General features: G+C 40.0%; 2 protein-coding genes across 2 annotated transcripts in view; both read left to right on the forward strand.

Moving 5' to 3' along the window:
• Positions 1 to 1,304: 1,304 nt before the first annotated feature.
• snapc1b (small nuclear RNA activating complex, polypeptide 1b) lies at positions 1,305 to 8,348 on the forward strand. Its single transcript, XM_080751125.1, has 11 exons — positions 1,305 to 1,502; positions 3,158 to 3,317; positions 3,560 to 3,700; positions 4,199 to 4,303; positions 5,004 to 5,159; positions 5,523 to 5,530; positions 5,616 to 5,754; positions 5,898 to 5,960; positions 6,075 to 6,210; positions 6,356 to 6,427; positions 8,234 to 8,348. Exons 1-11 carry the CDS (start codon positions 1,372 to 1,374, stop codon positions 8,266 to 8,268), a joined length of 1,146 nt encoding a protein of 381 aa, XP_080607251.1. The 5' UTR covers positions 1,305 to 1,371; the 3' UTR covers positions 8,269 to 8,348.
• syt16 (synaptotagmin XVI) overlaps positions 8,274 to 14,890 on the forward strand; it is a gene marked incomplete at both ends in the record, with an annotated part of 48,308 nt that continues 41,691 nt past the window's right edge. Inside the window, one exon of the mRNA XM_080751126.1 lies at positions 8,274 to 8,328. Coding sequence (XP_080607252.1) covers positions 8,274 to 8,328 — 55 coding nt within the window. The remainder of the gene's footprint in view (positions 8,329 to 14,890) is intronic.

A 14,890-nucleotide genomic window follows, 5' to 3' on the forward strand; every position in this document is an offset into this window, starting at 1 on the left:
AAACAACAGGAACAGCCAGGGTCATGAGGTAATATTTTGCCCTTAAATATTTGAAAGGAAGGAATAGACTAGAGTCAGACTACTTTGACACAAGGTAAATTTCTCACCTTGAAGACAATGAATGCAACCTTATTTATTTTAGCTTTTAAGACAATCGTTTTGCTTCTTAAAAAATATTTATTCAATAATAATAGTATTAATAATATTTGAAATAAATGATCTCAATATGTATACCAATAATTTTAAAATAAAGGTTTTGCCTTAATCATGCAGCTCTAACAGTGACACAGAAAGAATCAATGGCACAGCAATTATACAATATATTACAGTAGTATGTATTTTTAACTTTAGGCCTTACAGTGAATGATCAGCTGGCATCAATATTATATCCATATCATATTAGACTGGATATTGTCTGTGATTTTGGATATTGTCTACTTTTGTGATTGATTTGGCATTAGTGTTCTTCTAGCTTATTGGTACTCAAATTGAAGTATGTCTTGTAGGCCTACTTGGCCTGAAAAAAGGGTATTGGAGCAACCCTATTTTCTAGTTCATAGCTAAAGAAATCGGTATCGGAAAATCGGTTTTGGCAGGTCAGACCGTCATAAAACCGGTGGATCGGTACCGGCCAAGAATCAGTCCATCTCTACTAGAATATATAGAGACAGAGAGAGATAGGTGTAAGACCTGTTGTTTGTAATGCGTGTTATAGGTATAAGTGTGCCAAAATGCTTTGTTTTTTATGCATTTCGGGTGTTTTAGGGGGTTTGATCCCCCCATTTTTTTCCGCCCACGCCTCACGGCGTGGGCTGGAGGTGGCCCCCCTATCATTTCTTGCTGCCCCACCTACTACTAAAGGCTAGATCCGGCCCTGAAATAACATATCCCAAAAAGGCTAAGATGTTCATGAATTAAAAAAAAAATCAGATGGATATGAATGAAGTAGTGAAAATAGCTGTTTTCACTAGTTCACTAGTCCCGGCCGGGCTAATGTTTAATTTTGCCTTTTGGGTCACAGTGGTGCGAAGTGACCATTCGGTGCTGTATTTGTTCGGGAATTCAAGTAAATTAACCAATAACGGAGTTCAACAGGGCTGTTTTTTGTTGAGAAAGCTGTGCTCGCGGCGATCACTTGAACGCCCCATGCGCTCACAACACCGTCGGGCACTGATGACGTACTAAGACAGCGACATTTTGTAGGCAGGAGCGCAGGAAAAATCCAAACCACGCACACAGGAGAGCATGAATAAAGTTATTGTCTTACGGTGTTGTTTATGGCAGAATTCCTCTAGATTTTACACGGCGGCACATTTATTTAATGCTGATGCCATTCATGAAAGAACACTGTGAGAAGGACGTGAGATAACAATGGAGTTCTGCAGAGAGCAGGTGAAAAGTGACTGCGAGGAGCTGCTCACTCGTTTCCACAAAACGGAATCGGTGCGTTTTGAGGTTTTCTCCAGGATATGGAAGGAGATGAACTTCTCAACTATTTTCTTGTAAGTTATTTCGAAAGGTGCAACCTGTGCTGGTGAGTGAGCACTGAGCAGAGTGACTATGTTATTGGTAGCTCCCAGTAAACTGTGGAGTACCTCAAGGGAGTATACTAGGACCACTGTTGTTCTTAATATACGTAAACGACATGTCATCTGCTTGTGACTGCAATCTGTTTCTGTTCGCGGATGACTCGGCTCTCCTAGTCTCAGGCAGAGACATTTTGCAGGTTGAAAAGGCCCTTAACTGTGAACTTAACAAGATTTGCACCTGGCTCAATGACAACAGACTCTCAATTCACCTAGGCAAAACTGAATGTATCCTCTTTGGATCTAGTCAGAAACTTAGCCTAGTTGAGAACTTCACAATTAAAGTAGGTGACACTGTGATAGAAAGAAAAAACCACATCTGCTACCTGGGTTGCATCCTGGAGGCTAACCTATCCAGTGAAAAAATGACCACCAAGGTAATCAATAAAGTCAATCAACGAATTCGCTTCTTGCAAAGAGTTGCCCCACTGATCAATATTAAATCCCGAAAGACACTAGGAGGTGCTCTTATTGGGCCCCTCATTGATTACGGAGTCCTTGTCTGGTATCGCGACGCCCCAGCTGCCTTAAAGCTAAAGCTCCAAACAGCCCAAAACAAACTAATTAGGGTTGTGCTTGGTCTCCCTCCTCTGACCCACCTTACCGAGCATCACCACGAAAGCGTGGGGTGGCTCAAAGTAGCTGACAGAGTACAGCATCTTGCAATGGGCCTGGTGTACAAGATACACTACACCTCCAAGATTCCCATGTACCTGACAAACTACTTCTTAAAGGTCAAGGATGTTCACGATCATAACACCAGAGGCAGCTCCACTAATCATCATCAGCGTAGATTTAACACTAAACAAGGCGCTAACTCGTTCTCCTGCTATACCATCAACATGTGGAACGCCCTTCCACAAGCCCTAAAGGAGAGCAAATCCCTAGCCTCCTTCAAAATTGGTATGAAAAGTCACCTTCAGACAGCAGCTACCCGTGACTTGTAAATAGACTAAGCCCCCATGCTCCCCCCCCCCTTTTTTCTTTGTATTCTGCCTTTTGTATTTGATGTTATGCTTTTGAAACTGATATTATCCTAGATAAAGTACTATGTTCTATCCGTCTGTCTTTCAATGTTATATGAGATACTTAAAGTGTGGTTCCTGTGGAAATAAGCCTCGGCTTTCTAGGATCTCCTTTTAGTTGACCTTGTACCAGTGATTTGTACTGTCATGAAACTGTACTTTTTTCTATTGCAAACTTCTAATAAATTCTTCAATCAATCAAGCCCTGTTATGGCAGCCTTTAACTAGGTAATAACATGGATACGAAATGGAGTGTTATGGTGCATGATTGATTGATTGAATACTTTATTAGAAGTTTGCATAGGAAAAGTTACCGTTTCATGACAATACAGATCACTGGTACAAGGTCAACTAAAAGGATACCTCAAAAAAGCTTTTGGGCTTGTTTCAATTGGGGGTCCTTACTCCTTTTTTAACTCATATAACAGAATGACAGACAAATATAGCAGGGAAATACATAGACTGTAACTTTGGGATATGCATGTACATCTGTCATATCTATTCTATATTTTTCATTGTGATGTGATGATGTCCTGTCTTCTGCAGTGGCCCTATGGAGAGCTATGAGCAGAGGGCTTTCTGTCATGAGATTATCTGTACAGCCACCACATTCTTCCTGCCACCGTTCAGCTTTCAGATCCGAGTTGGTGGATTATACCTGCTCTACGGATTGTACCATCACCAATTCAGCATACCAAGAGAAAAGGTTGAATTGCTTTATCACAATTTTGAATTAATTAAAATGTTTAGGAGGTTTGATAAAAAAAAAATCAGCGAAGAGATGGTTAAACCATTTCAGACACTTTGTTCTCTTGATTTTTGTTCTTTCAGTTACTTTATTGTTCTGTGGCAAATGTAATACACAAATGTTGTCAGACTTTAAAGTTTAAAGCATTGAAAGAAAAAGAATCAGACAGAAAAAAAAGACTGTTCTTCTGCTGTCCCTAGATAAGACTGTCGCTGAATCATTGGGATGATGTAAAGAAGTTTGAGCAGGATGCCATCAATGCTCAGCACTTTGATGCCGTATACATCCTCAGAACCCTTCTGGAGCACAAAGCCTTCCACTTCACTGCCATGCCCAGAATGGTGAGGCATTTTATCCATTTATAACTCTGTGTGTGTGTGTGTGTGTGTGTGTGTGTGTGTGTGTGTGTGTGTGTGTGTGTGTGTGTGTGTGTGTGTGTGTGCGTGAACAGTATGTATCTATGTATGTACAGTATGTATCTACTCACTGTGTGTGTGTGTGTGTGTGTCGGTCCCCTCAAACACGGAAGAGCATGAAAGTTGGGTCATAGTTGAAAATCTATTCGAAAATAAAATTACTGTACTACATACTGTACATGTACTGTAATACACATTAATGTGTACCCGAACACTTTATGTTTCTTCTTAGTCACATTGATTGACATTCGTTATTCAGGGATAATTTTGAAATTCACATGTCCCACCAAGATTTTTCCCACATTCGCTCAGGGATTCCAGCAGCTATGTTGGATTAAGGGAGGGCATCTGTCAGGGCAGAGATTTGAACGAGCAATCTTTATCGACCTCTCCACCAACTCTCACCTTGTCCTCCTTTTTCAGTTGTGTTACAACATGAAGAGGGAGATGAAGAAGGAGGAGATGTGTGAGGACTTTATGGAGCGCGCCTGTCGTCCTCAGGAAGTGGTCACTAAGGACCTGCTAGAGGTAAGTAAACAGAGGCTGGATGGATTATTGATAGATGGATCTATCAGTGAGTACTGCATTTACAGTAGAGCCCTCAATAACGACATTTTGGGGCCGATGTCAAAATGAAAATGGCTGATAATCGCAGATTTTAAAGGGATAGTTCCCAAGTCTCCCTGGGGTGAGTTATCGATAGAAACGAAGTCATTTTAGGTGTGAACTATCCCTTTAAACATATACATTCTGAGAAAACGGAGGTTGAAGCCACTGTTTATGGGGACTGCCCATAAATCCAAAGGTTCATAAGTCCGAAGGTTCATTGGTCCGAATTTAGTTAGGGTTACTGAGGTTAGGGTTAGGGTTAGAGTTAGGCATAGTATTCTTAACAAATTCGGACTAATGAACCTTCGGACTAATGAACCTTCGGACTAATGAACCTTCGGACTAATGCCATGGCACCCTGTTTATAGAATTGTTCATAAGTGTGGACGGCACGCTTACATAATTATCGTTATAGTCACAGTTACAGGTATCGTGCTTGGTGTGAACGACCCTTTTGTATGTAAACACAGTCACTGTATTAGTAGAACAAATTTATGACTTCTTACTAACTTAAAAAAAACTCACTCAAACTCACTCAACATGGACTGTATTGTAAGCTTACACACAAACGTACACATTGCAGTACCTCTGATGTGCTCCATCCTGTCTTTGCCACCAGGAGCTGTCCAATGTGCATGAACACTATCAGCAGCTGAAGGCGGGCGCTGCCGTCACGGCCAACCAGCCAGACCCCTCTATAAACCTGATCCAGAGAGACTTCGTCACTCAGCTACGTCAGACTGTCGTGGGCTTCTACAACTGGCAACAAGAGAAGGTTGGAGCTCTTCACATGGTCATTATGGTCATATAGTATTTTTTTAAGGGAAGGATGGAGATATGAGAGGGGATTACGTGCAACACTAGATATTGTAGTGTATGTACTTTTGCAATATTAAAAGATTTGTAGCCTGTTGTTGAGACATCCTTTGGTGATAATATCATAGGTTTTATGGTGGTGCCCATAACGTGGCCAACGTTCGACTGATTGACTGTGTGGTTTTCTGACGGGAAGGGTGGGGAATGCATTCCCAACTAGCATCATTCCAGACTTAACATTGTTCCCTTTGCGTGGTCCGGCTGGTCCCAGACTACGCTATAATATCGAATCATATCTTATACTCTGTAATTCCACAGGTAGGATAACATGTAAATATCCTTGTGAAATACCTAGTCACTGGTTGTACAGATAGTTATAATAATTTGAATTAATAATACATAATGATAACTAAAGAGTTGGATTGCTATGGTGGGATTGCTGCACATTGATGTGCTTAGATGCTGTGCCTTATCTTACCTCATTTCAGGATGTTCCACCTGGTGATGACGAAGAAGAAGAAGATAGTGGTGAAGGGACTTCAACTCAGCAAGAGGTGAGTTCTGAGTTCCATCTTATTTCTTAACATTTTCAACCATTTTATTCCTTGCAGCCATCTATACACTTCACATGCAATAATAAACCTTGGCCAGCAGATGGTTCTCACTCCAACTTGCCTGCCTTGTTTGTATCCCTCAGTCTTCCAAAAGAGCTGAACTTCTCGCCTCCATCAAGTCAAAGAGCTATGGACAGGCAGTGGAGGTGTGTGTTTCTTGTTATTATATTAATACTTGTGATTGTTATATATTGTGGAAATCACCCAGTGACATGTGTGATACAGGAAGACTGACTTTAGCTTTTGACTTTTGTTTTCAGGCCTCTCTGTCAAGACGTCATCGTCAGGTGGAGTTAGAGCTGACCAGCTTTGAGAGCGGTCCGTCTGATGAGAGGCGAGGTCGCCAAAAGAAGTTTTCACTGAAAGAAAGAACACTTATGAATGTGGAGCTCAAAGGTAAGAGGCCAACAGACCATTCGTCAACATATACTGTATTTCATTTGCAACTTTGAGACTTGTTGCTATAAGAACAATTTAATTTGTGCACTTTGTATATTCTGATTGAGATATTCTGATCGGCTGACAATCTCCTGCCTTATAGGAAACATGAAGAAGGAATCGATGAAGGTGACCAAACTCTGGGACCTGAGCAAACCTGAAACTGAACCTGAAGGTATGGCATAGTAGTAGTCCTCAAGGGTGGTTTCTGGTTTGTTAGAGGAAGGGAAGCTTTCCTTCTATGTGCTGCCAATCCTGTCTGTCTGTCCGTTTTTATTAGAATTTTGTCTGTGTATATGATTATGCTGTCAGTTCAGGCCATTGATTAAATTAAGGATCGTCTTATTTGATTGATTGTTAACAAGTGAACCTCAAGGGCTTAGTGTCAAAGTGTCATTGAGTAAGACACTGATCCCCATCCACTCTCCAGATGCATGATTATAGATAGTTAGGATGGGTAAGAAGACAAATTCCAGGTATGTGCAAATGTACCTGGTAAATCCCCCATCACAACTAATACACACACACACACACACACACACACACAGTTTACAGTTTACAGTTTAGGCATTTAGCAGACGCTTTTAATCCAAAGCGACTTACAATAAGCAGATACAACATCGCAATAATAAACAAGATAATAGGTCAGTACATTAACAGCAATATAACAATGTAAATGGATATCTATCTAGAGAAAAACACAATATAATCAAGTTCTAAAGAAACCTAACAAACAAATGTTAACTAGCTTCATGTATGGTCATTGATTTTACACACACACACACACACACACACACACACACAATTAAAATTACAGCATGTACCTTACGGCAGGTACAATCATGGAATAATAATAATTCAATCAAATACTCATTTGAAATAAACAAGTATGTTATTACATAAATTATTATTGCTAGATCGGGCACTATTTGGAAAAATGGGAACGCATGCCCTACCCGGTTATGCATGTCCCTTTTATGATATGGAGATTTCGGTATCTATCAGTCCAAGTCGCAGTCCCCTTTATGCCCATACAGTATATGGAGTTCCGTGTCAGGCATGCCCAAATGTGGAGTATATGTCATTATCTCATTCACTGCCCCAGTAAATGCATACACAGAGATGGGAATAGTACTCGCATTCTGTACTCAAATAGAAGTACTGTACTTGTGAAATGTAAAAGTACTCATCATTAACTAATTATTACTCAAGTAAAAGTAAAAAGTACAGACTGTACTTCAAGAGTCAAAGTAAAACGTATTTCTCCCGGATGTTTCTGTGCAAAACCAACTGTAACATAGACTTCGAAGGCTATTAAACTTAAAAGATACCCAACAAACACGTCTTAAAACTAGCCCAGGATTATTTTCCAAACAAACAGCTATGACAGAGCTAACAGTGACAATGAAAGTTGTGCATCTGACCTTTACAGACAGTAGACGTTTAAAAACAAAACATCTCTAATCTACACTCTTTACATACACAGTATCACTACTTTAGCCAGCATCATGAGATAATTAACCACTGCCACTAACCTATGCTTTGGAGCTTCCAACATGTATACATAGTTTAGGTCACAGTCAGGAGCAGCATGATTTTCATGAAATTTGGCCAAAAGTCTTGCATTTATAATCCATGTGAGTTTTGTTTACATTTTCCTCTGTGGTCGAAATATTGAGATTTTGCCGTGGAAAGCTTGGTGACGCGAGGTTAGTTGTACTGGCCAGCCAGCGTCATCATGGAAGAAATCGGACCTTGGGGAGAAAAATACTTTTTCTGGGTGGTGGGGTGTAATTCACAACATGATGATTTGTAAGGCCAAGTATAAGACACACACCGGTCTGTTTTTAACTGAGGAAGCCAAAGAGTTGTCAAATTTAGTCTGTTCAAAATATGTTGTTTGGTGTTCTGTTCTGTTCTGTTCTGTTCCATACAATTCTGTTGATTATGTAGTTTTTTCTCTCTCTGTGCCTCCAATCAGAATTACCGAAAAAGAAATTGAAATTCAATTGGTGATGAAGATGACCAGGCAGCTGACGCCTAATCCTCGCTTCCTCCACATTCAGACTGAGGCTGGTACATGAGTCTGAGAGTTCAAGGGTTAGTGCCCAGACTATATTCCTGTGGTGCTGGGTATCCTATGTACAGCCTGGCTGCGTTATACTGTACTTTGTTGCTGTACGGGAGTCGTGCACCGAAAGTACCGGATCTATAACCTCACAATACGGACAAGAGCAGCACCCATTACCAGAATTTCAAGGACCTAAAAGAACGTTTTTTGTTCTTTGCTTTACCAGGACTAGATAAGGAACATATTGCATCTAATTCAAGGAGTAAAATGTACTACGATACTTGATAGAAAGAGGTTTTTATCTTTTATCGTTTGTGCCTGCTTTTAGTATTCATCTTACTTGTTTTATCGTGTTGTCAAAGAAATTAGATTTTTATATTTTATTTATGTCAACGTAGCAGGCACCATGATGATGGGATGTACTATTATACATTTTCTGTGCATCTTCATTCTCCCTGGAGGCCGGGTAAACCTAATCGATTTAGGTTTTCACTTTTACGCAAGATATCTGAGCATCTAAAACGTCAAATGATACTCGCAGTCATGCTAAGCATTGTAAACAAGATAACTCGTAATGTAGTGATTTTTAGTGATATAGAAATGATGTCCCATTTGTTACCTCTGACTTTCACTGTTGTAATGATTAGATTGAGAGAATGACATGTTTATTTTGGCAAGTTTTAAAGTATATTACATTTTTATGGACAGGATTCTGTTTTATATAAAACACATTTAATTCGTTTTTATTGACTCTTGTTTGTTAAATGTCTTAATAGCTTGATTGTTTAAGAAACAGGCGCGGGATGTTTTCAGTTTTAAAAGCCTTGACTGGCTTTTATAATCGGGGTGGGAGAAAATTAATGACTACCCTTGCTGAACAGCTCCATTGCCGGGTAAGCTTCTTCCCTACAGTGCAAGTAAATGGTTCGAGGGTATACAATAAAATGGTGTGGGGCAGTGCAGTGCATATTAAAAGATAGAGGAATCTTCAGCAAAAAGCATTACTTGGAAAAATAGCCTTGTACATGCCTCTGTGATTTATTGCAACTTAAGTGCTTTGGGATTTGCTGATGTTTCATGTGAATCTGTGATTTACAGTCGCTAAGTGACTTGTGCTCTTTGTGCTGGCATGCAGTACTTGAGCAGAGAAACAAAGAATGGAGCAGATCACTAGGCATGACAGTTGTGGGGACATTGTGTAAGCAAGGCATGCCAGCGTGTAGAGGGTGAGGACACTTGAACACATTAAATCACTAATGCATGTTAAACATTAGTCACCAGCACCAAGACACTTAAAGGGCCATACTGGCATCAATTCTATCTATTCCAGAGAGATGTTTAACCCGACCCTTCATCAGACTAGATGTATAATTGTATACCATTGTGGTTTATTTTTCAGACTCTTTGTTCTGCAGCAGTGTTATCAGAGCATTGAGAAGCAAAGAAAGAACAAGGTTGTCAAATTATGAGATTTGAGAGTATCACTCCTAAACATGTGATATGGGGCATTGGGGCTTACAGTATATGGTTCTGTGACTGAAAAAAGTACAGATTTGTTAAAAAAATTGAAAGAAATCCCACCATAGTCCCTGTTAAATGGGAACAAACCGTTAATGGGTGTGAAGCATGATGCATTGCTCAGATTTACATTTTAATAGCAAATACAGTTTTCTTGATGAAAAGTGTTGTTTTTTTTTACAGCTGCTGAAAATGTGTCAGTTTTCTCAATGGTTGAAATGATTGTGTGATGAAGTCAGGCATTGCATGCAATATGAATTGTAGTGCAGAGATTCCCTTGTCATCTTGAAAAACACATTCACGCTGTGGCCATTTTTCTCTCATGCCATGCTTGGAGGGTGCAAGCTATTTTCAGTGTGCATCTTGCATGGTTGATATACATGGGGAATCCATACTGTGTTGGAGAGGTGCTGTGTCGGCCCTTAAATGGAAAGATAATCTAAATCGGGTCAGCAACCTTTGTGTCGGCCTATAAATGGAAAGATAATCTAAATCGGGTCAGCAACCTTTTTGCAATGAAATGCCATGTTATTTTTTGTTTTTGTTTTGTCGGAGCTTAGCTTTTTTCTAGAGTCAGTGTGTGCCATGTCAACATACATTTTGATTGTCAGGACATTGCTATAATGATCATTAGACTCAGAGCAATAATCCTATCTCCCAGATGCCCTCCCCAGTCAGAGTTCAGAGTTTTAATGAATGTAGAATTATGTGCACGATGTCATTTGCTGTAAATTAGGTGACTTCATTTAAACTTCTGCCAGAGTGATCACTGTCCCCTGTGCCAATGTTGGCACTCGTGCCAAAGGTTGCGCCTACCCCTGATCTAAATAGACAAGAAACATCACACTCTGATGGAGTAAAGAAACTGACTGGCAATTGGGAAATTCAGCATTGCCAATTCTTTCATATTGCTTTTTAATCTCTTTAAATTCTACCATCCCTATTCTATATAATTATTTTAAAAAAATCATAACATTTGAAAATGTGGCTTAAGTTAATGGCTTCTGCATTGCAGATCCCAAGTCCTTCTACTCCAGTCCAGACCAAACATAAGAGAGTTCTGTTATTAATATCGACCTTTCACATTTTCCCACTGTAGTGCCAGCTTGTTTCTACATCAGTGCTAGAACCTCAGGAGGTTACTGCAGGTTATTGCCGCCTTTCCATCTCTGGGAGACAACAGCAGTAACACATTCTGATGAGCCTTGGTCACGGGGTAAGAAGCCTCATCTCACATTTGGGTCTTGGTTTTTGAAATGAATGGAAAATCCCATGCCTCAAAGGTACGATCTACCAGCAACCATGCTGGATGCCATTTTACATTTACATCTTAGCACTGTCCCTTTAATGTTTCTCAAGGATGCTGGTTTGTTAATCATGCATCACAATGCCAGTGCATGACCTGTATATGTCACTGCCAACTTCAGGCCATCGTGTCATCCTACTTTCTTCCACTAAAGTAGCGTGTTCTGTACTGTAGTCCTCCATGAAATAATTATGCATGGTACAAATGAGGAACGCCACAGTACTTGCACAGTACTACTAATAATACGAAAAACCCTTGCGACTATTACTGCTTTAAGTTGGTTTCCAAAACGCATCTCACAAGAAGACTTGTGCCATGATGATTGCTGGTTGAAAAAAAAAAAAAAAACTCCAGACAGCCTGAAAGAATTTATGTGGCAAAAGTAATGCACTCTTCTCCCTCAGTCAGTTACTCTGAGGATGGTGCCCTTGGGCAAGCATCTTAACTCCCGGCTGTTCCTGTGCAGCTGCTCAGTGGGACAAGCAAGAGGAAAACAAGCGAGTCAGATTCACTCAGTCACATTAACTTGATGCTATTGTGTCATCGCTCATTATTCCCAGCATACATCTCTTCAGCTCGAATCTAACATCCTCTTGCATTGTGTTTACTCTGTCTGGGAACAGACATGTTTGGAAATAAATATGATTCCTTTTTATTTTCTTGAAGATTTGCCTGACCTAGTTTTCTACACATTATTTGATTTAGCTTCATGATGGCGATTGTCCAGTTTTGATTTAAAAGATTCATACTTTTTCATTACATTTCTGAGGATTTTTTTCTTCACCCTGATGATTTCTTTTTTTTTTTTTTGAAGGATAGGTTATTCTATTGGGAGAATTTGACCCCACCTTAACAATGAATGGGAATGTGTGTATAAAAATAGCCTAGTGAAGGATTCATTCAAGGAATGACATGGGGCAAAGAAACTGGGAATAAAGGCTATACAGTAAGTACCCGCTTTTTCCATTTAGATTCTTCTCTGCTGCTTTTTCATATCTACAGTTTTGTTTCCTGTATTTGACAGTTAATTTTATTTCTAGACAATTTTCTCTCCAATTTTCATTCAAGCAAAACATTTCACTATTACAGTAATAGGCTATGTGCATTTTCTACTGCAAATGATTCATTCAAGGAATGACAAAGGGCAAAGACACTTGGAATAAAGGCATTAGGCCACAGTACAGTAAGTAACCGCTTTGTTTCTTATCTGCTGCTTTTTCAGTTTTGTTTCATTTGACAGCTTTATTTTTATTTTTTTTATTCATCTAGACACTTCTTTTTTTTAATGTAACAAAATATTTCACTATTAGGCTACATCATGCATAAGTCTACTTGGCATTTGTCCATTCATGGCTTGTAGATCAGTTATTTTTGGAAGTGGTTCTCAAAGTGGGGTCCGGGGTCTTTCAGGGAGTTCCAAAATCATCAGTGTGTCCCCAGCACAGTGAACAACATTTGGTTGTTTCAACTACTGTGATCCTATTTTATACTTAAGCTATTTGAAAATATAGCTATACAAGCTCACACAATCCATCACAGTGCGAGGAATTGTGAGCTTAGATCTGCTATTTTCAGAAGAATTGTGAAATAGCCTATTTTTGAAAATGTGTACTCGCAACTCTTATATAAATATGGAGGTCTTAATATAGGCACACAAAACATCTTTTCAGGATAATTAGGGGGGAGGGGGGGGTGCTTTACTGCTTTTTGGCTGGCGACACCGACGTACTAAGGGTCTATAAAGTAGAGGTACTGTGAGGTCTGTGAGGTGAGCTCTGGGGGATGCAGGATCCAGGGACACAGCGTATCTAACGGGATGTAGAACAGAACAGCTGACGAGCCTCAGCTGCTGCGGGGAAGACACGGTCCATCACCTCCCCGGCAGCATCCCCGTTATCAGCGTTTTGTGGCCACCGCTGCTCCTGCATCCCGACCCATAGATTATAGATAGACAGACAGATAGATAGATCCTATACAGCATGTGAACCAGCGGCTCGGGGATGCTGCTCTATTGCTAATCCTCCGTCCACCGTTTAAAACCCGGAGCTGAAGCGGACACAGCCATGGCCTCAGATAGTAAGTAGGCTACCCGATTCGCTTGTCGGCTGCCGTTGTCGCCTATTATAGTTTTGATGGATTAGCCTACTATTAGTCTTGGTTAATCGTTTTCCCTTTTTGATTCGTGGATAGATGTTGCCTTAATTTGTTGTCTAACGGTTTGGACAGGCTGTGTAGGCCAGTTTATCATTCTCTATTTACTGCAGACATGTATTTGCTGTCCTAAAGCCATTAGCAGATTGTATCTTGCGTTGACCTGTAGTCAATTAGAATGGCCAAACGCCAACGGGTTCAACTGTAGGCTATATATAGGCTACAATTTCATTATTTTAGCATGACGTCGATCTCGACCATGAGCTATGGGCCATGCAGGCTTCTTGAAAACATTCTGCTACCTATTAATAGTCTGGTAGCCAGATACATAAAATACAATTGAAATAATTATTCTACTTTATCTCTATTTTGTTCATATGTATACTTTTGATTAAATCAAAATAGCCTACAACTTTGTGATTGAGTAGCCTTATGCTACACACTGTATGCTGTGGACTAATCAAAATAATCAAATCATAGATGAAGGGAAGGGAGTAGCTTTTACTCGATTGTGATTTTGATTATATATCTGCATTAGGGTTATAGGCCTACTTTCATATAGGCTAAGATCAGCTTCCTGTTATAGGCCTACAGTTTTATACAGTAGGCCAATATGGATATGTAATATGATTATGAAACTAGCCGGATTCACTGACGTTTTTAATAGGCCTAGCAATTCTTTGTTCAGATTTCTTCTCATCTGTCTAGATTGTTACTATTGTTAGCCTACATAATTACATAAGAGAAGGTGGTGAGAGTGAAATGATAGGAATAGCCTACTAATATTGATCCTGATTACAGGAGAATAAGCTTCAGTACAAGTGAACAACAATTAAGAGTAAAGGCCAGGGTCAAAGTCACAGTTCTGCTCCTGGGACATTGTCACATCAACCCTTGGAGGGTTCTGCAAACTCTATATTGTCAACTGATAGCCCACATGCACAGACTCCAAACCAAACTAAATACAATGCAATATAATATAATTGTACGCTATAGCAAAAGTAGCATTAATACAGCATGGAAAGCGAAGATGTATCAAATCCAAGTCCTTGAGTGAAATCACAATGTTTGAGAAGAAGTGAGGGGACATGAAGTTTTGTGTTTGTGCAGTTCTCTACCCACTAACCCACATTGTCCTCTTGGTCTTGGATGAGAGACCTAGACAAAGGGGGTCCTAGGGAAAGGAGTGCATCAAAAGAACGACTCCCAGGAAAGTCATCATGGGGAGAGAGAGAACATTTCTGGTAAAAGTAGCTTTGTACTCTGCGTTAATTTAAATGAGCATTCCACACCTCACTGTGTAATTAGTAAAGCCTCTTTTAATTTAACTACGTTTTAAGGCTGCCGCGTGGCCTGAAAATCCGGCCCAATATACTGTAGGGCTGACTATTGCCATGGCAGATCCCTGAACAACATTTATGCCATGTTTGGTGCCATGTTTGGATGTTTAGAAAAGACTGCAGCACCCAGGTCCACTGTCACACCTGTGTGACCTATACATTCATGAAGTAGGGGCAGAGAAATGATCACCCATCTCTGGTGGTCGGATCGACTTCTGGTCTTTACCTTTAGATTCCTTGTACCCAAAATGG

This window comes from Nannobrachium achirus (assembly GCF_963921795.1).
Source record: "Nannobrachium achirus genome assembly, chromosome: 20".
Taxonomy (NCBI): Eukaryota; Metazoa; Chordata; class Actinopteri; order Myctophiformes; family Myctophidae; genus Nannobrachium; species Nannobrachium achirus.

What these genes read in the sequence shown, in the direction of transcription:
- snapc1b (XM_080751125.1), top strand. Translation starts at nt 1,372, where the DNA reads ATGGAGTTCTGCAGAGAGCAGGTGAAAAGTGACTGCGAGGAGCTGCTC. An exon ending in AACTTCTCAACTATTTTCTT is followed by an intron (nt 1,503 to 3,157) that starts GTAAGTTATTTC and finishes TGTCTTCTGCAG; the next exon opens with TGGCCCTATGGAGAGCTATG. An exon ending in TCACTAAGGACCTGCTAGAG is followed by an intron (nt 4,304 to 5,003) that starts GTAAGTAAACAG and finishes CTTTGCCACCAG; the next exon opens with GAGCTGTCCAATGTGCATGA.